Genomic DNA, 26,564 nt, shown 5'->3' on the forward strand with positions numbered 1-26,564 from the left:
CAAGGTTAAAAACAAAAACCTGCAGGGATGGAAGGGAAGCCCAACCTGAGAATGGTGTCACTAGAAATGCACATGCTCCGCTGCTCTCCATGCTTTGCCCTTCAAGCTTCCTTCAAAGGTGCTGAGGGAGAAATTCTTGTCCTCTACTGGAGTTTGCTGGCACCCTTGTGCTGTGGTGGCACCTTCCTCTTCTCCTTTCTGACCTGTCGGTGCCACAGCTAGCCTGCTGCAGTGGTGCAGAAGGCTGCACGATTTGCTCTCTAATAGTGGCAGCTGTTGATCTGAAAATGTGTGAATCTTGGCGATTTCTACCCACCGCAAACTTGTAAATTACAGCGATCGGGAGTAATTAGAGCTGAGAAACCCTCTCCAGCTCTGAAATGACTCCTCTTCTTGCAGCAGATTATTCTTAAAGGAAACTAGTTGCCATTTTTTGCAGACAGTGGGGGCTGAATTTCATCTTTTTAATAGCCAAGTTCAAACTAGGGCTGCCATGTGTGTAGGAGTGTTCGATTTAGTGTTGCCAAATTACGTGCTGTATCACCTGTGAAATTGTACTTGTTATGTGCTGGTCTTCGCCCTGCTTGTGTGTGCAGTCTTTCAGTGATGTGATCAAGGTCAAAATGCATTTTTGCAATGCATAAGTGTATCTATAGCTTGGTTTACCTGTATACAGAGGTAATACGTAGTGTCTTAACTGAGGAGGATAGCAAAGGTTAAATCACTCAGTGGTGTAGCTTAAGTGTTTTGAAGATAAAACATGTTTGATAAATTCTAAATAATACTTTGTTATGCTTCATGTATGTGCTGTCGATAACTGAGAAATTTCAGGGACATATCTTGTTAAATTGAAATTTCATTTATACGTTTGGAAAGACAGTGAATGCTCAATTTTAAACAAAGAGAAAATGGAATCATTGCAGTCACTGGGATATCAGTTCCTGGTTGAGACTGTTCAAAAGGGAAATGCAGCCTGTGACAGGAAGAATCTGCCAGGAAATGTACAGCTGTTGACAAGGTAGGAGGAAGAATAAGTTGGATAAAGAAATCCAGTGGATGAGATCCCCATCTTGAGACACTGGAGAATGTGGTTTGATTTCCTACCATGCCACAGACTCTGTGCAAGTGACTATGGAATTGTGATGACAGGGCAAGTAGCCACATGTCAGCTGAGCAGCAATAGTTGTGTGTTTGCTCCTGAACTCTCATAAATGGGAGGTAATGTGAATTAGCCTAGATTGCCATGAAGAGGGTAGTGTAAAGTAATGCATTTATCGTAACCCTCCATTTCCATCTAAGCTACTTTGCATTTAATGCAAGGCAGGGATGCAAATCCTGACAGTTATGGTTACTGTGGCTCAGCTGGCACATGGTTAGCACGTTAAGCACAGTAAGTTGTGTCTGATTCCAAAATCTCTCTGTGCTTCAGCTCCCCATCTGTAAAATGGGGATAGCAGCACTTTTCTATCTTACAGAGATGTTGGGAGGACAAATGCATTGAAACCAGGAGGTGGCCTGTTACCACAGTAATGGGGACCATATGGACACCTTAATATAGAGATACACTTTGCACTAGTCCCACATTACATGTGCCACCCCAACGCAGATGTCCAAAGGGCAGCCAGGCACTGTGACCACCTCCTGCCTCTGAGGGCATTGCCTTTTCTGACACTTTTCTTCGTATCAGCAAAAATGTTTTGCAGAAAGAGGGTTCTGTTCTTTTTATTGCAAAAATCATGTTCCGTGCCCATGAAATCTTGAAACCTGGCTCACAAAAGAGCAACACAAATAATGTTGCCGTCCTTCCCTTGTCCCTTATGCCATGTTCTCCACCCATCTTTCCGCTCTAGTAAGCAATGGGACCTGCTGTTCCTTTTATTAATTTGCTGTATGTCATATGTATATTAATATATTCCATAAAATATTTTTGCCAGACAATATAAGCTGGCAGACAAGAAAATAAAGAAGGGCTGTGTATCTCAGAGGGTCTCATCCAGATTTATTTCTCTCTCCTTCACTGAAGTTCTTTGCAGCTTCCTTTGGGATGTGCCTTTTAAACAAGTTCATCTCTTCCAGGGAGAGAGGAAAGATCATTTGGAGATTGTTTGCTGTTTACTCAGTCACGCTAACTCATCTTGCCAGTTTTCTGGCGGCCCCAGCCAAGAGCTTTCGCCTCTGACAGCTTCTGTGCTCTCCCCTTCCTCCTCTGATTACGCAGCCCAATCTGTCACCCTGCCGACGGGGGTCTCTACCCTGCTGATGGCTTTCCACACTCGGCAGTAATGACTTTTGGCAGGCCGGGAAGGCGAGAGAGCTTCTTCCCCAGCTTGGAGAGCCGTTAGGCCCTCTCTGCCTGTTAGCTAAAGCACTTTGTGAGGTTCTTTGGTAAATAAATGAGTCATTTTAATCCAACTGACAGCCTGGCACCTGAGCAAGCTGCCTTCCATCTGTACTTCTAGGCCTCATGTAGGCAGCCAATTGTCAAGCTCAGGGCCTTCAAGACCTCACCATTGAGTGTCTTTCAAAAGCAACTTTAGCAATTTCCTTTGCCCTAATTAGATTGTGTGAGAGGGACTAAGCAAACCAAGGCCCTTGCAAAACTTTTGTGGCTGTGTCTGTTGGATCTTCCTCAGTGCCTTGCTTTAGGTGTGACCTCTGTTCCCTTGCACCCACCCCTGTGTACCCCACCTCCACAAGCTTAGGCTGCTGACATGAATGGTTAGAAGCAGAAATTTCAGCATTTCTGGGTGTCCTCAGGTGGATTGTACCTTGATACTGTGCCATTCTGTGTCTTGCATTTGGGATCAGGGCAGTATATGATTCAGGTCATCATGTTTGCTTGGTATCTGGGTTTTCTTTAAAATTGTATTGATGTAGGTTATTTCTCCTTTCTCGTGTGAGATGATCACTTAATTCTCCCTTCAGTTGTCCATTGAAAAGAATCAGTGGTGACTTGCTGATTCTATATCAGCAGTTCGTATTCTAGATTTCCTTGTTATTAAGGAATGGTGGTGTGAGGTCATGCATGGAAAGGGCAATACTCTCTGGGGTAGTGGACAAGTAGTACATTAGAAATCTATTGGGCTTCTTGGAAGAGCACTGGCAGCAGGTTAGTGATTCTGTATGTGGAATAAATGTAGTGCTAGCAAAAGTGGATAACTATTGTTTGAGTTGTATTCTTTCCTGGTATGGTGACCCACAAATACTTTCTAAAGATCTGAGAAGCAGGAAGCTCATGGGCTCTGCCAGCAGAGGAAAGCAAATCAACTCAAAACTTTTTATCCTAATTCTGCCTTGCTGCTGTCTGCTAGGGTCTTTGAGGAAAAGGAGCTACAGGAGACGCAGGTGGGCTGATACTGAGGAATCTTTGAGAGTTTGCAAAACACTCCAATTACCCGTAAATCCCAAGACACTTCTGAAAGAAAGCCAAGTTAAACCCCGGGAGAATAGCTGCTGATATGTGTCAGTAACAGCTGAGTGGAGTTGGTGGGATTGTGAAAGCAATAGTGAATACAAGGCTGATGATGGGAGAAAGCCTCCTTCTAAAATGTTGTCCCTGGCTATTTATTAGGCTTTTGGTTAACTATTCACCTTCTCTGCATGCTTTGGTGAATGCACACAAGAACAAGACTGTCTGCAGCAGTAGTTTTCCAGCCAGAGGTGTTGAGAAAAGGTATCTTAGAAGAGGAGAGAAAAATCTTGATAGATGAGAGCAATGGCTCCTGCCCCTGCTGTCTCCTTCTCCTCCCCATGTTGGAGGCGCCTGCTCCTGACCACAGGGGCAGCTTGGCTATCTGTTTATTTTGGGTGAGCTGACCCTGCTCCAAGGTCAGAGCCCTCCTATCAAACACAGCCTTTCCTAGACTACTGGGTATGAGAAAGAGCACAGTATAGGGAAAGACCAAAGGCATGTCAGCATGGAAATATATGAGGGCCAACCTGATCAGAATCAGGCGTCAGCACTCCTGTCTGATTGTGCTGTAGACTTTATAATCTTGTTATCCTGGTAACTGCTGTACACGTTCCCTGACTTCTCTTGATTTATTTCCTCCAACCTCCTTTAAATGGCTTTTTGTACATCTGTTCATTCTGACTCTGGGAACAAGCCGCTGCTTAATGAGCGCGTTGGAGCGAAAGTGTGTGTTATTTCAGAGTGGGCGCTGTGGAAAGTGTCTCCTCTTTTACTGCATTTGGAGCCGCAAAACAACCTGGCTAGTGCTTACGGGAAGGCCTTTGCTGCCAAAACATCAGCTTCCGAGTCTTTTAACGTGTGTGGGAGTTGCATGAAAACACTTCAGTGGGTGGCTGACACATTTTTAGTACATTAAGCTCCTGCTTACGTTCTTAATATATTCTATTTTGCAACCAGCTAAAAGATACATGTGTTCCAAAACATTTCCTAACAGAGTTAAATCTGCACACCTGCTCTGCTATTGTGTGTGGTGAATGCAAAATCCAAGGAGTATGTGAGGACATTACTAATGAACAGAAAATCAAGAAGGGAGATTGAAACATGTTTACACTCTCTCTCCATTTTGAACAGTATTTACACTCACTTTTTTCTTTGAAAGGGTATGCTTTTTTGAGCTATAATGGCTGTGGATAACTGAAGGGTCTCATTCAAGTCCTTCTGCAAGTTGATGGGTTTTCTCACCAGCTGGCATATCAAATAACACTCCTGACAGCAGCTTCAGACTTGTTTCTTCAGGGCTGAGTTTTGCTTCTCCAAATCGAAACAAGACTGGTGAAAATCTCAGGGGTAGCTGAAGTCCCCTCTCCTTGAGCTGTACTCCAGCTTTCTGCAGGTTCTGCTCAATTGGGCCAAGTCATCTGCAAGTCACCTGCTCCTCAACTTCAGCCCATCACCTAGGAAACAACTAATGATTTGTAGGTGGAGATCAGGGCATCCTTGGACATTCCACTCAAGGCCTAGGATCCTTGACCATTGGCTGTATGTCCATTTTCCTCTTCATCATAAGCAGCCACATTTTAGTTCTTAGGCTTTCTGTGAAGAAAGGTGTTCTCAGAAATGGTGTTGCCTTCCAGAGATTTCCTTCTGCCTCTCTCACTGTTTGGGTAGTGTGTGCCTATGAGCAGAACTGTTTTCATCAATGAAACAAACTGAAGAACCAAAGGTATCACTACCATTAAGACAGTTGATTCAGATATAATATAAAGGGACTGTAACAGACTGCTGTAACTCAACAGCACTCTCAGACAAGTGGTTTAATATATTCCAGGCTTTGGGCCACAGTAGTGGATTATTTCTGTTGTATTAGCATGTTAATAATACTCCTTGTGCTTTAAACCCTCAACATTATTTCTGACCTTTGGTCCATCTCTCCCCAAACAAGGCACATAAAATTCCTACTTGCGTAGCTAGTTGTTTCCTGGCATAATTGCCATCCCAGAAGACCTCGTTCTTTGCTGATCTCTTGAAAGCATTTTTACTAAAGTAATTTCCTTATTAATTTTAAAGGATGTTGCAGCACGTGGACTAGACCTGCCTCAAGTGACATGGATCGTGCAGGTAGGCTTGCTATGTGTGTATGCGTGTACTTATATATGAAGTGCAGTGTTGCTCAGATGAAATCCCTTTCTTGTCCAGGCTCTCTTTCTGCAGTTTGCTGGTCTTTGTGCTGATGCCTACAGGTGTGGAAGACTGACATGTTCCTGACTGCAGGATGAGGACTCAGGGTTTTGCTAGAATACAGCACTGTTATCATACCTTTGGTTTTGATAGTCTGTTTTCCTCTTCAATAACTCCAGTGTTACCAGCTGTATAATAATATTCCACAGGCTGGGAGGAAATGCCCTCCATTTCCCCCTACAGGAAGCCAAATCTTGTGAAGTACTGACCATCTCTATTGCAGTTTTGTGTTTCTATGTTTCTCAGCTTGCTGGGGAGGCAGTTCTGTTAGGAGTTTAAGTGTGATCCTAATGTTAAACATTGAGTAGCCCAATAGTGTCTGTGCAGTGACCTGAATGTTGTAAGTGAGGCTGTGTTGGGTTGGAACTGTAAGCATTCAGCTTTCAGTAGAACTGCATAGTACAGATTTTCCCTGGAAAAAAAAAACCAACCAAATGACAAAAAAACCCCACTGCTGCATTGCTGTTGACAGAAATATTGTGTTGGAAAAAAAGAGAGAAACTAGGGGAGATGGATTGAACCTTAAAAATAGCAGCCTGTCATATCAAAGAGGAAGCTTGAGAGCATGAAGTAGATTTCATTTTTATGAAAGATTAATAATTAAGAAAAGGTTAGTTGAATTGAGGAAAAACTGATCCAGAGATTCTCAAGAATCAAGCGACACCTGGGTAAAAAGAACAGGGCACAGAGCCTCAACAAAGCTTTTTAATTTCTACCTCATCCCTTCAGGTAACAAATTTGATTTTAATTTTGTGTTTTTAGAAAAGAAAGGGTTTGCAGCAGGTAGCTAGCTGGAGAAGGCTGGGGAAGTGAAGTCTGTAATTCCCAGATCTGTATATTAATATAATTTAACCAAAGATATAGTTGCCAGTGTTAGAACGCAGTGCAAATTACCTAAAGCCCTGGGAGACTTCTGTGTGTCCAGAAGGCGAAATCTCAGCTGTCCTGAGAGCTGTGTCCAAGAGCAAGGACCTGCAGGGAGCAATTAGATTGCTCACAGCATCTTACTCACACCTCTAGCCAGTAGAAACTTTGCCAGAGGGCACAGGTATAAACACTATAGTGGGCTTTGGTGGTTGGGTTTTTTCCAGTTAAACTGCTGAGGGCTCATTTCTGAGCAGTATCTCTGTGCATGTTCATTTTTCCAGGAAAGAGAGGAGGGGGAAGAATAGGGGGAGGTTATAGGAAGGGAAATGTCACCCTTTATCAGATCTTGCAAATAGCTGGGCAGTTTTGATTCCCAGTGAAGTAAATGAGAGGTACCACTATATTAGGGGTGACTTCAAGCAACATTTTCGTACTGCCTGATAGTTGTACATGGGAAGAGAGTTGTTACCTGCATTTTATGCTGCTAGAAGCACTTACTCCCTCATCTCTCTTAGATTTCTTCTCTCCAGTAACCAGCTATGATTTGCTTTAATCAAAACAAAGCAATTTAGCCCAAGTCCAAATTTGAATTGTATCTTCTATTTGATGACACAGAGCAGGCAGCTTCCTGCACCATAGGGGTACTCCTGGGGGCTGTTTGGTTTGAGGTCTCTCTGAGATTATTTTATTTTATTTTTTAAGGGAAGCAAACAGGTTCCTGATGTGCCTGTATAGAAATAAAATGTAAAAGGCAAAGAGAAACACTGAGATGGGGAAACTGTCCTATTATCTGAAAGTTGGCAAATGTGTCACATTCACATGTCATGATGGGGGATGAGGGGGCTGAGTGATGGTTACAGGGATGAGCCCGACGGACTCTTTATAAACAGGCCAGTTCCGAGGGAGGTGCAGCATGTGGGGTTTGCTGAGATCCCTTTTATTTCAGATGAGCGGGCTGTCTCGTTTATAATTAACACGCCATGTTCTGTTAATTCCTCTTTTCCCTTCTCATGTTCCCTTTTTGAAGTATAGTGCTCCGGCTTCACCTGCGGAATACATCCACCGGATCGGGAGGACGGCTCGCATTGGCTGTCACGGGAACAGCCTGCTTGTCCTGGCGCCTTCGGAGGCAGAATATGTCAGCTTGCTGGCTTCTCACAAGATTAAGTGAGTCAGAAACGCGAACAAAAGTTTCAGCTCATCCTTGCTAATTAACCTTCCATGGCACTTGCAGCGGGACTGTGTCTTGTGCAGGTTTTAATAAGAATTTATTAATTCTTGTGATCCAGGACCAGCCCCAGACTAGCAAAAGGAGGAAGGAAAGTGTGTGAAAATCATCAGCCTGGCAGATTGTGTGTGAGTGTGTGTAGTGAGGGGCAGAGAGGAGACAATAGTCAGAGATCCTTTGCACTCCATTGTTATCTCCCTGGCCCTGGGTTCAAATTGTGGCTATGTGGAGATCACAAGTCAAATGAGCCTGTCAAATGCTAACTGGCCATCTGCCTGCATAGCACCATATTGTCAGAGATTGTAATTTCTCTTCAGGAGAGATCCGGCAGGGAAATAGCAAGGGAGCTGTGGGTCATACCTGGCAGGTAATTGGCTAAGATGAGTTGTGCAAGTGGCTTGTAACTGAAACAGTAAGGCCTTTTACAAGTAGTGAGTGCCCAGTGTGGTCCTGGAAGGTAATAAGGAGGACGGACTCTGCAGACCAAAAGTGGGGTGTGCTTCCAAGCTAGCTGAGAAAACTTCTCTTTCATCATCTCTAGCTCAGACTTGGGAGTAGGCAGTAAGGAGAGCATGGAAGGGTGGGTAAGGACCAGCCCAGTGTGCAGTCAGCTCCATTGATGGCCAACCCATGATGAGATTTTAGCCCAGCTTGCTTGTACAATGGTCCTTTTGTGGAGAAAACCCACAAATCTCTGCTCAGCATTGCTAGTCAGGAGTGCCATCAGGTCTCAAGCCTCCTCAGCAGTTAGCTGGGTGTATGTGACTCCCCTTGCTCCCTGCTCTGCTGTGTCTCAGCGTTTCAAAACATCAGCTGAGTAGAGTCTCTTCAGTGCTGTACTAGTGTTGATGGAGCCCTGTAAACTCATACACAAATTAATTCTCTCTTATTTCTTGTGTTTATGTCGGGTGGAGCTGCTTGGAGTGGTATTTGGGTTTGTATCCTTGAAACAAACAAATGTTGGCAGTAAATACAGGCTTATTCTAGGCTGTGAGCCATTTAGTGGTCTAACAAAGAGCCATCCGTCATCCCAGGTAACTATCTATTAAGCAGACACCAGCAAGACATGGAGGGCTAAGCTGACAGGATTTTTTTCATGTAACAAACAGCACTGACATTTAAAGGTGAAATCCCACATAATTGTGAATTTTTAACTCCAAGTGGAAAGTTCTATTTTTCTATTTTATAATATTTTGGAAGTGTTGGAAAAAGGAGAGGGAAATTTCCCTCCTTTTTTATTTTAAATGTTAATGCTTTTATCCCATTTTGTTGATTCTTAACAAGTTTAAGGAGCAGTGTCACTCACGTTGGTAATTATATCTGCTAAAGAGACCTGTTGTTGAGCTCACCATGTTCTTCACAGATCTGTAGAAGGCTGTGCTGAATGAGCAGAGGGAGGTTTCTTTGAACGCTGGTTTTTTGCTCCAGTTCTCAAATCAACAGAGCCGAACAGCTGTGGGAATTGTCTTTTCTTGTTTATTTGTTTTATGTTCTTCATAAAATGTGCTGCCCTGCAGATGAAGGACTTGCCAAAAAGAAGTGCAATTTGCCTTTCTTGACCCCCGTCTTCAGGTGGAAGAAGATGAGTGTCTAATTGGCATGGGTGGGCGAGTCGGCCTCTTTGCAGTCATGTGTCCTCCGCTCTTCCTGTACAGTAGTGCATGGTGTGAGAAGGGGCAACGGGACAGAAAAGAGCTGATGAATTACAGAGAAGATGCAGGAAGGCAGCTTGAAGCAAAAGGCAGCAAGTGCCATCAGCACAAATTGCCGTTACCCTTCATAAACAGAGCATTATGGTGATAATCCTGACAATTTAATTCAGTGCAAGGGCGAAAGACAGCATGTGTTGGACTGTCACTGATCCTGTTAAGCACTGGTAATTTTTGTTTCTTTACCCTAAGTCCTCGTAGCTTTTCACTCAGACTGCACAAGTTTCTGGAGTTTGTATTTTTTTATTTTTTGCTTAATTTTTCAGTCTTTGGGGTTTGTGGAGGGCGAGCCTGTGTTGTGAATTTCTTTTTTAATTTGTTTTTTCTTTTTTTAAATGAAATTCCTGCTGGGTTTATTGAAATGTAAATACTTCATAAAATATGTATTTCTGAGAAGACAAAGCATGAGATGGGTCCCCGCAGCCTTCAGCTGGTGTAAATGAGACGTGCCGTGCTGCTTTGCAGTAGATGAGGATCTGACCCAGAGTTTTTCTTAAGCCCCTCCACCCACCCCAGCATGCATGGGAGTAAGTCCAGAGATGTTGAGAGTCGGAAGTAATGAGAGCAGACGTGGCTTTGTTCCTGGATGAAAATCCACTTCGGAATTAGGGATGACTGCCTTTGAAATTGGAAATCGCTCGCAATTAATTTTCACCGGTACCTGAAGCCTCTCCTTGGCTTCCACTGTGGAAAAGCAGCGTTAGCCTTTGCCAAAACGATCTCATTTTGGCTCTGCTGAGATCAGTAATTCCCAATGGGGTTCGAGGAAGCTGCATGCATCTCTCTGCAACTTTCCTTTCGCTCTTTGTGTGGCTTGAAGTTGTGGTTCCTCTACCTAACTGTAGCTGCGTGCGTGCACATGCACACTCATGTTTACATTTCCTCTTTCTTTCTTTCTTCTTTATTTTAAAGGTTAGACTCGAAAATGTTCTGTCTCAGCTCTCAGCGTAACTAACAGATTTTCCTTCAAAGGAAAGAGGCAAGAAGCAGAAGAAAGTCAGTGAGGTTCACTTCGTTTTTTGTTCCCTTATGTCTCTTTTACCTCCTTCAACTGCAATCTAGCAGCGCCTGCCTCGACAGCTATCAGATAATTTCTTTATCTCCTAACGGCAGCCTAACTAATTTATAAAGGGAAGCGCCTCGCCGTGAAGGCACGAGTCATTTCTCTCCCTTCTGGAGGGCTGTGCTCGCCCCCCTCACACGGTGCTCCCCGCTGTGAACCCGGTTCACATAGCTGTTAGGCTGTGAGCTGGCGGCGCGCCAGGCGAGAGGAGGATCGGAGAGGGGGTGACATCCCACACAAATCAATGTCAGAGGTTTGACGTTTTCATTCATGGCGGTGTCAAAGCAACCTTTGGGGTTGGGGGGGGTGATGGGGGATGCTTTTCTCTTGCTTAAGTGATTGCCATTTATGTTTTAATTTGCTGTTATACTCTTCAAAACCAAACAGAGAAACCCTCAGTTGTCTTTTTATGCTCCATTTCCCTTTCTCCCCCATCATTCCCCCGCCTTTCTCTGCATCCTCTGCAGAGGAATCTGCTACATCGTGAGTCCCAGCTGCTTGTCTCCCATGTAGGATATCTTGGGGCTACCGTGTACCTTCCAGGCTGGATGTCTGTTTCTCTGGACCACCTTTTTTCCTTTCTTTGTATTGTGGTGGTGAGCTGACTGAGGCTGAAAAGGCCGATTGCAAAAGTAAAAGGTATTTGTCACTTTAACTGGGAAGGACTGGGGAACAGGCAAGGATTGTGGTATCCTGTTACACAGTATGGCAACGATTCATCCATTCTTCTAGCCAGGTGTTTAGAGATCTTTGAGTGAAAGAAAGGGAATATCCTGTTGTTAGTATGTCTTTCTGTAACTTACAAATCAAAGAGTATCAGCAATGCTTCCTTTCAGAAACTGCATACATCTTTCTATTCATCTGACATTCGGGAGTCTCAGAGAACTGGTGAACCCCCAAGATTTCTCTGTTCTTTAGACTGATGTAACCCCAAATAAACTCCTTGGCTTCCATGCAGTATTTATGATTTATTCTGGTATAAAAAGGAAAAGAATCTGTTTTCTAGAGATGACCTTTGCCCATTGCTGAAAATTTGGTGCCACAAACTTCAACTTTTATCATCTGGGTAATTCCCTTGGAAATGGGACCCAGTTTGGATGCAGCTGTAATATTAATGGCCTGGAGCTGCGCAGCTGTTCCTGTGTTATCACCTGGTATACATGTGCCCCACAAGACAGTGTTAAAGAGGATGAAGAATTTCTCGCCTCCTATAAATGCACCTCTAAGTAGGACCACGCACTTTAAAATGAAGCAGGTTTGTAAGTGTTTCCAGTATGTGGGCCATAAGAGTACCCAGCAGTGTCTTGCAAGCAGGACTGGAGAATAAATCATCTGGTTGACTCTACAGGAGGAATGTGAGTCGACAGAATGAAAATAAATGCCCAGTGTGAAGCCTGGCTAGGACAGCTGACTGAGTCTCCTGTATTTAAAAAAGATGCTATAGGGTCCCTGCTGCGCTGGGCTTGGCTTTGCACTTCAAATGAGAGGGAAGGTGAGTTCTAAGAATAGGGAAGGAAATTAAATGGTGTATTTGGTGTCAGAGGTGGCTTTTGAAGCTATAAATGAGTTGGAGGGGGTGTGTGGCCATCAGGAAGACCCAAGCTATGTAGCAAGAAGTTGGAATCATGTAAGATCTTGTGGGAAAGAATAATAACATGACCAGAGGGAAGGAAGCTTCAGAAGAGTTGGCTTGGTAGGAAATGTTCCTTGGGATCCTGTTTTTACCCCCTGAGCTTGAGTCCCTATGACAGGAATGAGCTTTGTCTTTACACAGCTTTAGTTTTAGGAGCATGGTCGCTAGCACAGATGGAAACAAATGTGTGTAAACATCAAAGCAGTTTGTTCCTTTGAGCATTGAGCACTGTCTCTGATTCCGGGGAATCTGGAAAGTAAACTGGGGGAGACAAGATGTAAGAGAACTGCTCCCTTTCCATGGCATTTAGTGTACAATAAAATGTTTGACATGCTCTGGGTTCAAAGTGGAGGGTACAGATCTTACTGTTATAAAGTAAATCTGCAAGAAGCATTTAATGTTCTGAGCTGCTTCAACTTGGGTTTGAGTTTCTCTTAGTGGAAAATGTAATCAGGTGGTTCCCACTTGTCTTGGTGGTTCTCAATTCAAGGAAAGAAATATTAAAACAATGAAAATATAATTCAAGACCTAATTTTTTTCTTGAGTTATTTACTGTGGTTAAGAACCAAGGAGACTCCCAGAGAACTGGAAGTCCACCCTCAGTTATGATGCTCTGTTAGAACTGGAGTGTGTTGGTGACTTGTAAGAGCAACAAGATTGTGGGTAAAATCGTGTCTCTTCCAGTGAAAGCACCAGTTTAGCTGGGGTCGAGATTTTATGATAGTTGCTCTTTTAGGGTTTCTGAGTAAGTGTCTGGAGCAAGACCTCATGTATTCCAGGGATAAATTCTCAAGTTGAACATGTAAATCTCAATCTTCTTGCTCTCCATTGTGAGCCTGTGGTTCATTATGTGCTATATCTGAAAAGTTGGAGAAATGGTAATTTTTTTGTCTTTGTTGCTTCAGTGTTTCAGAGATAAAGATGGAGAAAGTATTATCCAGCCTGATGAAAGACGATCGCTTCAAGTTGCACAGACCAGGAAGAAAGGTGAGTTATTCTGCTGATTTGGAATTGCTCCAGTTTTCATTTACCAGTTAAACATCATGAGTATTCTTCCCTTAGCTTCTGTCTTTACCGTGCGAGGGTTGGCATATCCATGATGTTGGGCAGTGCAAATAATTATAGAACTGCCTTATATCACAACTGTCTAATCATTAAACTGTCGTCCCCAAAAAGCATCGTTTTTAACTCTTCAGCAAGTATTTTGTAACAGACAGTAAAGGTTTCTGGCTGCAAAAGCTTGGGGTATTTTCCCCATTGTCTTTCTGTTCTTGGATTTTTGGCACTAAAGTACTGCTGGAGATCACAAATGACACAAAACTTCTCTTAAGAAATAAGATTTGGTGATGTGTCACATATGGTTTTTTATTATCTATATTTACTTAGAGCCTAAACTAAAGCGCACTGGGTTGACAGGCATCTTTGTATTGACTTCAGCAAGGTTTGGGTCTGCCTTCAAGTTGCTAATTCACAGAATTCAGTCATTTGCAATTGATGTCTCAGGCGTTCCTGCATTCTGGCAAATTAAATCCTCCAAGAACCCTCATTTTGAATGGAAGTCAAGAATGTGTCAAGCATGATGCAGCATGCTCTTTTTTCTCTTGTTGCTGTTTTGCCTGCTCGTTCTTTCTGTTACACCATGTATGAGCCTTCTTGTTTCCTGCAGATGACTGTTACGAACTGTGGTGTTCTGGGTAAACATGCTTTTGAAAGATGTTCAGTTTTCCTATACACCCTATATTTCACAGAAAGTGAGATCTGTGGCTCCTCTGAGATACAGCTCTGTTTAAAGCTCTTTCCCATCACTGCATTTTTTTTCACAGAAACCAGCCTTTATGCCTGTATTTCGAATGTCTAGATCAGGCCTAGGATATGACCTCTTAACTCATTGAACAAATATGTAGAAGTTTAGTTGTGCTTTGTTAATTCAACAATTATTTGAAGTAGTTCTGTATAGAAATATTCCTTTGCTCCCAGATGTGCTTATAGGCAGGTAACTTTGGGCTTCTTTTGGACAGTTTTTCCACAGATACATTTATGCAGCAGTTGCACTTTAAATCTATTGCTGACGTGGGACAGAATATTATTTGTTCTGGGCTTGAGAACAAATGTTATTTCTTGGAAACTGGGCAAAAAAAGAGAACAGGCTTTTTTCTAGGAAATTATGATGTGGCTTTTGAAAAGTGGCAAGAAAAAAAGCCTGCTGAATGTCAGAGCCCAGTACATGCAGGGGTTCAAAGTTGTTGAATCATTGCAGAAATACTCACGTAAACATCTCAGGGCCTTTATGTCCCTTGTTCCGAAGGAACAGCAATATAAAGCTAACAAGTCTTTTTACTATCAGGACTCATCAAATAGGTATTTTTCTCATGCTTTTAAATTGTAAAATACTCTAGACATCTAAGCACAGAATATTCTAAATACACTTCTTTTGTCTTTCTCCTTTCTAATTCACAAAAATATCAAACCAAACCATGTTTGAAAGCAGCAGTTGCTCTGGTTTTTGCTCAGCAGTGCTGCTTGGGCATGCACTGCCATTCCAGGTACATGAGTGTACATACAGAAGGAGCTGGTTCCTTTCACTGGCAGTCAAAGGTGGGATTGAATTCCTCTCTTCCCTCTGCCATCAAAGGGAATGGGATTTTGCTGTTGACTTCACTGGAGCTGAGATATATCCACCCTGGGTTTAGGGTGGTCTGAATCTGCTGCAGGAATTTACAAAACCGGAATAACCTATTTTTGTGTGACTCAGACTCTGAAAGGATCAGTACTGATATGGAAAAAAAAAGTGTATCATTTAATGGGAATGAAATTACAGTAGTTCTGTCAATACCAAATAGGCTTCTTCAGGAATTACTTGGAAAAATGTATTAAATGCAGTCAAAGCTTCATTCTATTTGTTAGCTTTGTATTTTATTGCTATCAGAGGCTCTGTGAGTGGTCTGCAGTGCTTTCTCAGAAGCTGCAGGGGCACATTTCCAAGTTTTCAGGTGGGTTAATCTCTCTTAAATTCTGTACATTTGCTGTAAAGACAGTGCAGTGAGCTGGGAATGCAGTAGGACTTTGCACAGGACAGAGAGTGGTTGAGGACTTGTTATGAGGAGCTGAACCCAATCTGTTTGTGATGTTGCCATTCGAGAGAGCGTTAGCTTTGCATATCAGCTCTCCGTGCATTGAGTCATGTATATATTATAGTCATGCACACAGGAACCTCATTATAATGCTCCTCGGTTCTCATTGCCTCAACTAAAGTCCATTACAAGTACCACGTTGGAACGTGTATATTTTGGACTTCTGTGTGCAGGCAGGGAGCAAGCTGAAGTGCCTGTAAAATGTATATTTTATATTTAGGTGTATAAAATATATATGTGGCTATGTCTGGGTGTGTGAATGTTCACCTGCCTACAAAGAGAATAAATTTGATCTTTCAACTTTTATGGAGGGGGCAGGGGGACTTGATGAGTTCTAGGGAAGGTGTGCAGAGGTTAGTAAAAAGTTGTTATTAAAACAAAATCCTTCATTTTGTTTTGAAGGATAATGGAAGCAGGAGATGTTACAGCCTGGCATTTTGGTGCTTTTTTCCCCATCCCCTTTTTTTTTTTTTTTTTGACTGTTTTAAGGAAGAACTTTTCTACCTTAGTCTAGCTATATTATATTTCAGTTCTTTCTCCCATTAACATGCTCTCTTAATGAAATCAGAAGCTCTCAGTACTTGTCCCAACTTCTCAAACCTAAAAGCTGCAGTCTTTATAATGAGCAGTTTCCTTCTTCTGAAAGAAGTAAGTGTCTTTCCCTGGTGGAGTTGGCATTTGGGGAAGTCCCCCTGATATTTTGAACCAGTTAAATAACTTTGCATCCAGGTCCATTTCTTCTTTTAGCTCACAGATACTGTTATTGACTGCAGTTATCATACTGGTGGTTAGGGATCTGCCAGAACAGGCTTTTAAGCAAACACAAGGTAGAAAAAGTTCTCCTATGCCACTATTTCTCCATAATGGCAATAATGCTTCTTACTTAACAGATGCAACAAATTCATCTAGATGGAGAGTAGATCACACAAACCTCTGGGGTAGGCTTTTATCTTTTGGGTCTTGGAGAAACATGTATGGTCTCAAATTAATTGTCCTGTTCATCCAAACCAGGATACAAGCAGGATTAAAGCTTACTTGCGTGAGCAAAGCATACAGGATGGCTTCCAGTGCACTTCCAGTAGCACTGTTTTATTTGATCTGCCCACACATGGTGGCAGGTTTTATTTTCCCAGTTTGATTCCGAGTCAGTTTTAAATTTAGATTTATGTTTTTTTATTATTATTGGCTTGGTTTTTATTTTTTTGGATGACCCTCCCTGGAAGGCAGGAATCAAACAGGAGGGGGTTTCATGCCCATTAGGGGGCAATTTTAAAATGAGATCTGTCTCAAGGGGCTGAAGGGGGATAAAAGACAAGGTGGAGATGGGAGGAGGGGAGAAGCTGTTTTCCGAGTACATTGTGTTTCCTGCCATTTTGGTTTTTTTCAGTTATTTCTCTTGGACTGACCTCACACTTTGGAAATTATGCACCTAGTTTTTTATCCCTCATTTTTGTCTTACTTTTTTTTTTCTCCCCCCAGCACCAGGAAGAAGAGATGCCTCATTTTGAAACCTAAAGGGGGGAATAAGAAAAGTCCTTTGTAATATATTGCCATATTATCACTAAATCCCCTGACAGTTGTGACACAGAAGCAAGTCACCTGTCACTTAAGCTTGAGGTCTCTTTAATTTTCTCCTGGAATTCGCACCAGGCTGTCTTTAATTTGAGGCCTTTATTGGAATTCTGAAACCTTTCTGCCTCCCCGGTGCTCAGATCTATTCTGAGTGCTGTTACAGAATGTATACAATAACCAACAGAGGGATTCAGAGGGGGCTGAAGCACTGTTTATTTAACACTCTGGAGGGATTTTCGTGCTTATTCGGTCCTGGCTACCCGGCTTTCAATATCGCTTTGACAACCGTTATGCCCTTCTCATTAATTTTAAACAGTTAAAACACAGGAAAAAGAGAAAAAGTTTTCATTATTAAAGTGCTTTACTTTTTAATAACAGAGGATTCTGTCCGCCAGGGGAAAGGGCAAACCTCACTAATTTCACATTCATATTAAAAAACGCTGGGAAGGTGACACTTTGTGCTGCCAGGAGGCTTAACAAAAGAAAAGTGATGGGGGCTAGGAGGAGCAGGCGGGGTGAGAAAGTTTTATGTTTCACATCAATGGAAACTTCTTAGTCACAACAGTGAGTGTCCACTTCGGGAGGCAGCACCACTTGTAGTTTATTAAACCTTTACAGAGGCCCCTTGGCTGGAGACTGTCTCAACTGATTAATAGGCACACATGAAGTCAAACTAAAAGGTGTCTGTGAAACAAGCTGTGTGATGACTCTTTCTCAAGTGGATTGGGAGACAGATAGCAGAGGCCAGGAACCTGGGAAACTCTTAATGTAGCCTTAGTGTACCCACCATTGTGTTTGGAGATGCTGATGGACAGTCCAGGTAGTGAGTGAGCAGGAACTCTAGTCTCCACGTGTGTTTGCTTCATTGAACCTAGTGGTGGAAGCTGTGGGATCTTGAGTTCAAAGGAGGGCACTGTGCAGGAGGCTTTAGGCTACATTTGAGGTCTATCTCTGGGCAGGTTTGCTGTTGTGCTATAGAGTGGTAGATCTGGGTCAGCAAAACATTTTGTGCAGGGTGCCAGCAGCATTACCTGGCTTCCACGATCGCTGAGGTTCGCAGTGTCAGTGTCATACAGTTCCCCTGGGCTAGCAGCAGTGCAGAGGTGAGCTCACAGCTGTGAGGGAAGGAGGGGTTTGCCGCATTAGCATGCAAATCTGCCAGGAAGGAACAACAGGATTGTTGCCTTGGCACAGGCCTAGTGCAGAAGTGTGGGAGGTGGATGTTTGTTTTCAGTCAGCCCTGGTTAGAAGAGGGGATTGACCAGTATCGAGTTGCTGCCTTGGACAGGGCACTGTTAGTCCTGCATGCTGGCTTGTGTCTGAGTAGCTTTTGGAACTGTGGCCATTTTTGGGGGGAAGTTCACATCCATGGATGCTTGGCCTTGCACTTCGCTGTCAGCTTCCCATCAAAAATTCCCCTGTTCCTTGTCCACATTTCCTTTCTCTGCCTGGGTAATTGAGAGAGAGAGATACAGCCTCTTCTCTCCTCCCAGTAACAGCTTGTTCCCAGGAATGTTTGTTTTCCATTTCCTGAACTGCATCCTACAGTCTGAGCCTGGCAAAGCTTGAGCACATGCAAAATTGCCCTTTTGGTTTGAGGAAGCTTATTCTGTCCTGCCATTGGTGCAAGGGGCTTCTCTTACTCTAGAAGAACCACCTGATGGCAGTTACAGTGAAGTATGACTTGTTGACAGTGAGAAAACTTCATGTGGGCATTGATAGTGAGCAGTTCATACTATGGCTTTGTTCACAGGTCAGTTTGGTCCATTCTCTTGAGCCTGAGGGTGAACATAAATCTTCTGCCCAAGGAGGAATTCGCAACATCAGTCTGAAACTGTTAATTTAGAATCTGGGGGAAGTTATTCCACATAACTGCAATGGAAACAAGCAGTGGTATCTGGCCTGTTGAATCAGGGAGGGGTGGGAGTAGGGGAAAAAGATACATGATAGATGTTAGAAAACACAAAATTAAAACTGATTTGCTGTCCTTTCTGCACAGGCTGCTTTGACTTTAACATCTTTATCTTTTTTTTTCCTCTAGTAATATTGAGAGGATTACCTTTGTTGGCCCCTCGGTGGTTACTGTGTGATTTTACTGTTATTAAATCTATTGTAAACTGCTTCATTATTCCCGACTCAAATTCTCTCTTTCCTCTAATCCTCCTGCTGCCCTTGCAGCAATCCTGTGGCACGGACCCTCAGGAAGTCCGGGAGCGGGCCACGGTCCTGCAGACTAAATTTGAAGATCACGTTCACTCCAGCGAGAGGACTGTCCGGTGGGCAAAGAAAGGTCAGTGTGTTTCTGTTCAGCTTAATCCAGAAGGGCTTACAGAAGCTGCCAAGGTTTTCTTCTGGGGGAGAGCTTCAGGGGAAAGGCCCTGAAGAAACATTTTGGGGCCATTGGGCTCTGTAGGGGGTTGAGATGAGCCCAGAAGGCTTTGTGATGATATTAAATGTCAATTTCTTGCATTCCCATTTTACGTGCAAATGAAGTTTAATCTTGGCTTTCGATAGGGTTCACATCCAAGGGCTCTGACCCGATTGTGTGAGTGAATAGATTATGTTATGCTGGGGAGGTCATGGGTGACTTGCTTAACCACATCCTGGTCCAATACTCCTTAGATGCTTTCAGTTTACACCAAGGATGAATTTGAAGCCTGTAAGACAGGATGCCTTGGGAGCAGCTCTTAACAGGCAAGGATCTTAAACTGGAGGTTGTTGTGTGGAATGGGAATAAAATGAGAGAATGGGCAACTACTCAGGCAGGAAAAAAACGGGGATGGATTTAATAACTGTAGCCAGGTGCAAATCTGGGGTTCTGGGATTTGATTTCCCATCTTTGCCAAGCAGCATCCACAGCGCTTGTCACTGAGCAGTGAGGAACTTCTGCTTCTCAATTTGGACAATCCAGAGAAAGGCAGATTTGGAGGAAATATGACAAACTTGCTAGGAATGTTGTAGGAAAACAAACACTAAGCAGTCTTCTGATAGGAGCCACAAAAGTGGTGCGGCTTAAGCACCCCTTTTCTGTGTACTGTTCTGTTGCCCAGTAAGGCTGACCTGGGTGTAATTAAGGTTCCAGGTGCATGAAGATCACATTGATCTGTGTCAAATCCTGCTGTCTGTGCTTGTATGCAAGTCCTGTTGATTTCTCTGCAGCATTTCCAGTTAGATTTGGATGAGAAGCGTCCTGTTGTGATGGATTTTAATGGTCTACAGCATTTTTGTTTACCTGCTGTATGTGTGTGCGCACAAGTGTCCCATATGTGCTAAACTGCATCAATTGCATACTGAGGGGTCCAAAACCAAGTGGGGAAATTGGCCTTTGAGATGTGCAGTGTCATCATAGAAACTGGATAAGGGAAGGCTGTTCTCAAGCTAGAAGTTAAGTTAAACATTAAAATTGTTTGGAATCCTGAGAAGTGATCATTCAAGAGGTCAAAGATGGTGGTTTTTTCTGCATGTTGTACTAACTTGTTAGGTGATGACACAGCAGAAAGACTAATGCTCATTCTACCTGCTTACCCCAAATTATTCTGCATGCTTTTAATGGTGCATGGTTGTACTGCTATACTTGAAATCCTACTGTTTCACTCTGCTCTACCCCCTGCCACTGCATGTCACTGTACTGATTCTTGCACACACACACACTCCGACAGTTGCAGAGCTGATTTTTTTTCCTCAGAGCTTTGTAGTACCTCTCTCCTACAGTGGAAGTGTTAGAAGCTGCAACACAAGTGGCTTGCACCCATTTTCAGGTTGTGTTGTGCTACTTGACTGGTGTAATTACTTTTACAGCTGCCCTTTTAAGTCCTCAGTCTCAAAGCATGTGACTAATATGATCATAATCCTTGATTCTGCATGGATGAGCTTCTTGTTGCTCCCCTGGGAGTCCTTATACCCCATGTAAACTTCTAACCTAAACTGGCTGGTGTAGAACAACCAAATGGCTCTGCTTACCCTTGGAAAACCTCTGTGGTTTCTCTATACAGCATATGTCACTGTGCACACACATCCACACACACACTTGTTGCTGACCTCAGCACTAAGACTTCTTTAGCAATGGACAAGAAGTGCAGAAAATAGATCAGGAAATGCTGAAATGTTGTGCATCCCATTTATCTTGTACAGGAGCACTCCACCTCTTTTTCCTACTCTTCTATCTACATATGCAAATTTTCCACTGCTGAGTGGCTTCCATAAGCCCCCTCTTCCTCCCCTCTGCACCAGGCATCATGAATAATTAACATGGCAGCTGGCTTTTGCTTTCATGGCAGACAATCAATTGGAAGCTGTGCCAGAGATGCATTTGTTTCTCTCTCTTTTTCTCTTTTTCCCTATTTTCTGACCTAGTCAATGTTAATAAGCAGTGTTTTCACTGCAGCCTGCTTTCAAAAGGCGAGTGGCTCCCTGCCCACTCACCCCTTCTGCCTCTCAGCCCCGTATTTTCCAAACTCAAATCAAATGGTTCACTGAGGGTGCTGCCCTTCAAACTTGATTGATGATCCACAGTGAGATGGGTGGGAGGAGGGGTATGGCTCGGTCTTGCTACCTGAAGGACAAATCTCATGAAGCGTGGAGCCCTTTTTGGGAAATAGAGGACTATTTGAGGAGTTGCATGGTGGTAGGTACTCCATTTTGAAGTCGAGGGACAGGTAGAGCTCAGGAGACTCTGATCCTTCATGCCACTGGGGTTACAGTAAGTGAAAGGACAAGGGGAAATGGTTTTAAAGGGGAAGATAGTGGGTTTAGATTAGATATTTGAAGTTCTTCACTATGAGGGTAGTAAGACACTAGGACAGGTTGTCTAGAGGAGCTGTGGATGCCCCATCATTCAGTGTTCAAGGCCAGGTTGGATGAGGCTTGGAGCAACCTGGTCTAGTGGAAGGTGGCAGGGTGGCTGGAACTGGATGAGCTTTAAGGTCCTTTCCAACCCAAACCATTCTATGATTCTATGAAACTCTGCTTGTCTCCTCCATGTTTCCCCATTTTATAGCCACTAGTTGAGTATTCTGCCTCATTTTTTCTGTCCTCAGCACCTGTATGTTTACAGGGGCAGCAGAGTTACAGGAGCCCACTACTGTGGCACGATGCTTGAATCCATAGCAGTTTTGGTGCATGCTTCCTCCCCGTTCCCACATGCTTTGTGCACTGGCAAAATGCCTCCACCAGTTTATCCAGCTGTGTGGCTGAGGCTGCACTCCGGAGCCAGCGCTGGGAACTGGCTGCCAGCTGAGAGCATGGTGAGCAGGTTATGTCACCTGTCGCACTTTCATATCTCATTGCCCTCTTGTCCCCTGTTTAAAACAACAGCACTCCAACCTATCTAACCTCCATCAGATGTAGTTTGTTTTTTTTTTTTTAACTTTGACTTTCCTCAGTTAGATTTCCTATAGAAAAATGGGGATGCATAGGTAGAAAGGACCAACCTAAATCCACTCACTTACATGTGTGCAAGTCGGAATCCCACCACAGGCCTTAGACTCATATTGGCATGGCAGAACCAGTAACAGCTCAGGCAGTTTGCTCCTGTGGCATTAAGATGAGGTACCCTTTAGGTGAGGTATGGCATGACCAGCAGTGTTTGCAGTCTTTCTGAGTTGTTTTCATAAAGCTTTATCTCCCTGATTGTAAAATTATGAAAGAATTTCAACTTAAAAAAAAAGAAGCTAAAATTACACATAAAAGCTGTAAAGCATGACTCTGGCAACACTGAGAGGTCTGAAGACCTAATAATAAAGATTTAAAAAAGAATCACACCCACAGAGGTCTTCATTTGAATCTCATGGTGCTGTGGTGAACATTAGCAGCTCTGAGCTCCTCAGAGGTCAGACAGTTGCATGAGCTGAGGTTTTGACCTGCAGGTATGGCAGGGTTGTTAGCTCAGCTTTGGATTAGTGTCCTGCAGCTTGCTCTGGCTTTACATGCTCTGACTCAGGACTGAATCTGACTGTTGTCTGTCAGGACTTTGGGAAAAGTAGGGCCTTTGACACTTTGATTCTCTAACTCTGATCAGGGGAGTTAGTACCAGCAGCCTTTCCTGCCCAAAGAACTGCGGGAGGTGAGCTCAGCCTTCATAATAACAGGATCTTTAGTATCAACCATTTCGAATGCTGTGAGAAAGACAGCTATATTGGCTCCAATGGGACCAGAGTCAGAGCGGGAGCAAGTTCGCATTGTTTCTTTTGAGGAGTTACACCTTCTCATAGCAGGTGAATTGGCCCAGTAACTTTATGGAAAAAAAAAGCAGCAGAATAGAGTTTTTGAGAGCATTTGAGCTGATTTATAAGCCCTCAGAAGCATGACCTTTAGATTAGGCACGGAAATGAAGTATCTGGAATTTAGCGTTCTCTTTTTGGGAAAACACGGATCTCTTGCTGCTCAGATGCCTCTAAGAGTAACATTGTGAAATTGGGAAGAAGGTGCAAAAAACTCAATCTTTTCTTCTCATCGATTGGGAAAAGGAGTTCACTTTACTCAGTAAACAGAGCTTTGATGGATTCCCTGGGTCCTTCCAGGAGCTGATCTGCTAAAATGACATTTTTATTACTGTTCATAAACTCCAATCTCTGGCTGCTGCCAAGAGATTAGACATAAGCTGTGGGCAAACTTGCTGGTCCAGTGGCTCAACAGGCAAGGGCAGGAGAGGTTAGAGTTTAGAGCTCGCTGCTGTCAGGGGTTGAGAGGGAGAGAATGATGTAGCTGGTGGATGGAGTGAGGGCTGGGGGGGGCACAGGAGGTTTAGCAAGCAGAAGGGCAGCAGAGGATTGAAGGGAGGTATTTTCTGAGCTGTAGAGTTTCCCTACTAGAAGTCCCGCTGTTCCCCATAGCAGAGAGGACAGGCTGGATGTAGTTAATGTTCTGGGTATGTGAAGAGCGGTGATAGTGTTCATATTAGTGAACGATCGACTTTAGAGCAATGAGCCCTGAGGGAAGGGCATTATAGGAATATAAGGATGTGAAGTGAAATTTGCATGCAATTCTATTACTTTTGAGAAGGTGAGCTCTGTTCTCAGTGTGATGATGAGTCAGGAAATCCGGCTGGCTCTTGGATATTATAAGGGACTAGCTAGTAACTGTTGAAAAATGCACGGACTACTGGGACTGTAATATCACAGGACTCTTCCTGTGCCATCTCTGTGCTTCTTTTTCCCTGTCTTCATCCCTGTCTCTCCATTCCTTCTCTCCCCTTACCTGCTACCACTGATGTCAGTGACTCTTCCTGTGAGATGTACTACAGACATCACCCTTTCTGGCAGAAGGGGCATCCTTGCAAGAGGCAAACCTAATGCAACTTAATGCAGCTTTGTTTCAGTTCCTAACACTTCACCACCTACCTTCTCCTTTCAGGATTGTATTAGTACTATACAACCTTCACAGATTTTTAACATACCAACCTTTTCTACCAGCTGCTGACCAGAAGGTGTCCCAAAGGACAAGACCAATGTCGTTTCAGCTGGAACAGCTGAATCTTTAAGTATATATATATATATATAAAAATGCAGTAACAAACAGAATTCACTTTTTTTTTTTCCTCCCCTCAGCACTGCAGTCTTTCCTTTGTGCCTATACCACCTATCCCAGGAACCTCAAGCACATCTTCCATATCAAATCTCTCCACCTGGGTCATTTGGCCAAGAGCTTTGGCCTGAGAGATGCCCCACAGAACCTGACTGCTTTTCCAGCTGCAGGCTCAAAGAAGAAAGCCAAACCAAGACCAAAAAGGTAGGCCAAATTGATGTTTCTGAGCTGAGGAACACCACATGACAAACTGTGGTGTGCTTTGCTCCTCAAGGTGATTGTGCTTGCTGCAGGAATCCTAGAGTGGTTTGAGGTGGAAGGGACCTTTCAAGACCATCTAATCCAATGCTGCTGCCATGGGCAGGTCGTGTCTGACTGTTCCAGAGAGGCTAAATGATGTTGACCCATTGGTTTAGGTTGTATTGCTCTCTGAGCTGTTGTTTCATTCCTCTTTTCTGATAGCTTTAGAGAGCCTTAAAATGACATTTACTAAACCAACTTGGTGAATATTTGAGTGGGAATTCAAATGCTTTTTTTGAAGGAAGCTGCTAAGTGTGGAGGTGCGCCTACACAGACTAGCCTGGGTTTTGCTGTAGCTTTTCTATTGTCTGTTCACTTGAAAAATATCATCTCCTGTGAGTCTTATGAGCAGGAACAACCTAGTTTTTATTTATTTATACTTCACTGAAGAGCTACCTTGAAGGATGAGGAAGGGTACAGACAATATTCCAGAGCAAAGAATGAGACTTCCCATATATTGATTCTCTTTCTTGCACAGGTCGTGGTAGCTAGAGCTCCAGCAGCAGTTCTGTTGTCAAGGCCAAGCACCTCCATAGTAGAAACTGCCAGATTTTTTTCCATTTATATGCCCACTTCCAGTCGCATGGTCCTACGGAGAGCTATGATCCCTGGCTCAGGATCAACTGCACAGCAACTCTTTGTCCTCATCCCTCTCTAGGGAAAGGCTCTCACAGATACAGTTGTGCTTATAAGTACTTGCTGTTGGTGTAGGGCATGGGATGGTAAAAGCATCAAGGAAATAGCAGAAAAATTACTATTTTCACTTCTCTAATTTGAAGTTCACTGTCCTGCACATGTTGAGCAAGGCTGTATAAGTGCTGATTTATCTCACAAGATGGTTTCTTCCTTCCCGGCCTTGACAAATAACACTACATCAGAAGCAAAATGTGTGTTTTACTGTCTTTAAAGGCCTTCTGTGGCCTCCTATGGCATTTTTTATCACCTTTTCTTACACTAGACCACCAGTCTTTTGTAGTCTTTCTCCTGCACTTTCGCCAAAGGTTTCCTGGCTGTCAGATTTGCAATGGGACAAATGCGTCCAGCCTCTCAGAATGTTCAGCTGCAACTTGGACTGCTTGTTCTTCTCCCTATGAAGACATTAGCTTAGTGCCTGAGAGAAAGGGGAAGACTGCAGTGTATTTTATTTTGTTATTAATTATATGAATGACTAGTTATGTAACTACAAGCCCAAATCAAAAGGCAGATCTGTTGGTAGAAATGATCCTCCTACAAAGTTGATCTCTGCTGCCTGTGGATTTAAGTAGTTCTGCCAAAAGCATTTCTGCAAAATCCTGTTGGATCTCTCCAAGAACAGTCTGTAGCAAACCTAGAGTTACAGCTCTGTCCTCTTTGGTGTGTGGACAGGGCTGTTTGGAGTACTCCTTTCTTGTGTTAGGAATTTGAGGCTCCCTGATGGCTCCGGAGGAGCAGAGTCCTGAATCCTCTTCTCCACTTGAAATGGAGCTAAAGGTGCTCAGTACATCCGATCCTAGTTACTTTGAGTTGGTTCCACAGGATGGATAATCCTCTCTTTTGAGATTACAACATTAAGGGCTCACTGCCTTCCCTAGCACAGTGGCAGGATACAAACCTCTGGCTTGCCGGGAGAATCACTGCAATAATTCAAAGGAGGAAAATCTTTTTTCTTTCATCAGTATCAGTTGTGACTCCTTACGTGTAATTGTTGCTGCAAACTCCATTAGCAGCCGTTAGCCATTAATGCACTAATCCATGTAATTGTTTCTGGGCTGGTGACATCTCTCGCACATGTACATATCTTGGGAGGGGGGGGAGGAAAGAGAAGGAGAAGGGATTTTAAAATAAAAAGTTGGAGACCACATTGTCCTGCTTTGAGAAGCCACCAGGGACAGGCCACTGATCTGCCTCCTG

The 26,564-nt window shown here is 43.4% G+C and overlaps 1 protein-coding gene across 4 annotated transcripts in view; it reads left to right on the plus strand.

Moving 5' to 3' along the window:
• Positions 1–26,564, plus strand: part of DDX31 (DEAD-box helicase 31) — a 49,333-nt gene that overhangs the window by 13,452 nt on the left and 9,317 nt on the right. For all 4 annotated transcript variants that reach the window (XM_080630505.1, XM_080630503.1, XM_080630502.1 and 1 more), the window contains 5 exons: positions 5,480–5,530; positions 7,545–7,684; positions 13,056–13,137; positions 19,032–19,143; positions 24,398–24,578. In XM_080630505.1, the coding sequence (XP_080486631.1) occupies positions 5,480–5,530; positions 7,545–7,684; positions 13,056–13,137; positions 19,032–19,143; positions 24,398–24,578 (566 nt within the window). The remainder of the gene's footprint in view (positions 1–5,479; positions 5,531–7,544; positions 7,685–13,055; positions 13,138–19,031; positions 19,144–24,397; positions 24,579–26,564) is intronic.

This window comes from Psittacula echo, assembly GCF_963264785.1.
Source record: "Psittacula echo genome assembly, chromosome: 16".
Classification (NCBI taxonomy): Eukaryota; Metazoa; Chordata; class Aves; order Psittaciformes; family Psittacidae; genus Psittacula; species Psittacula echo.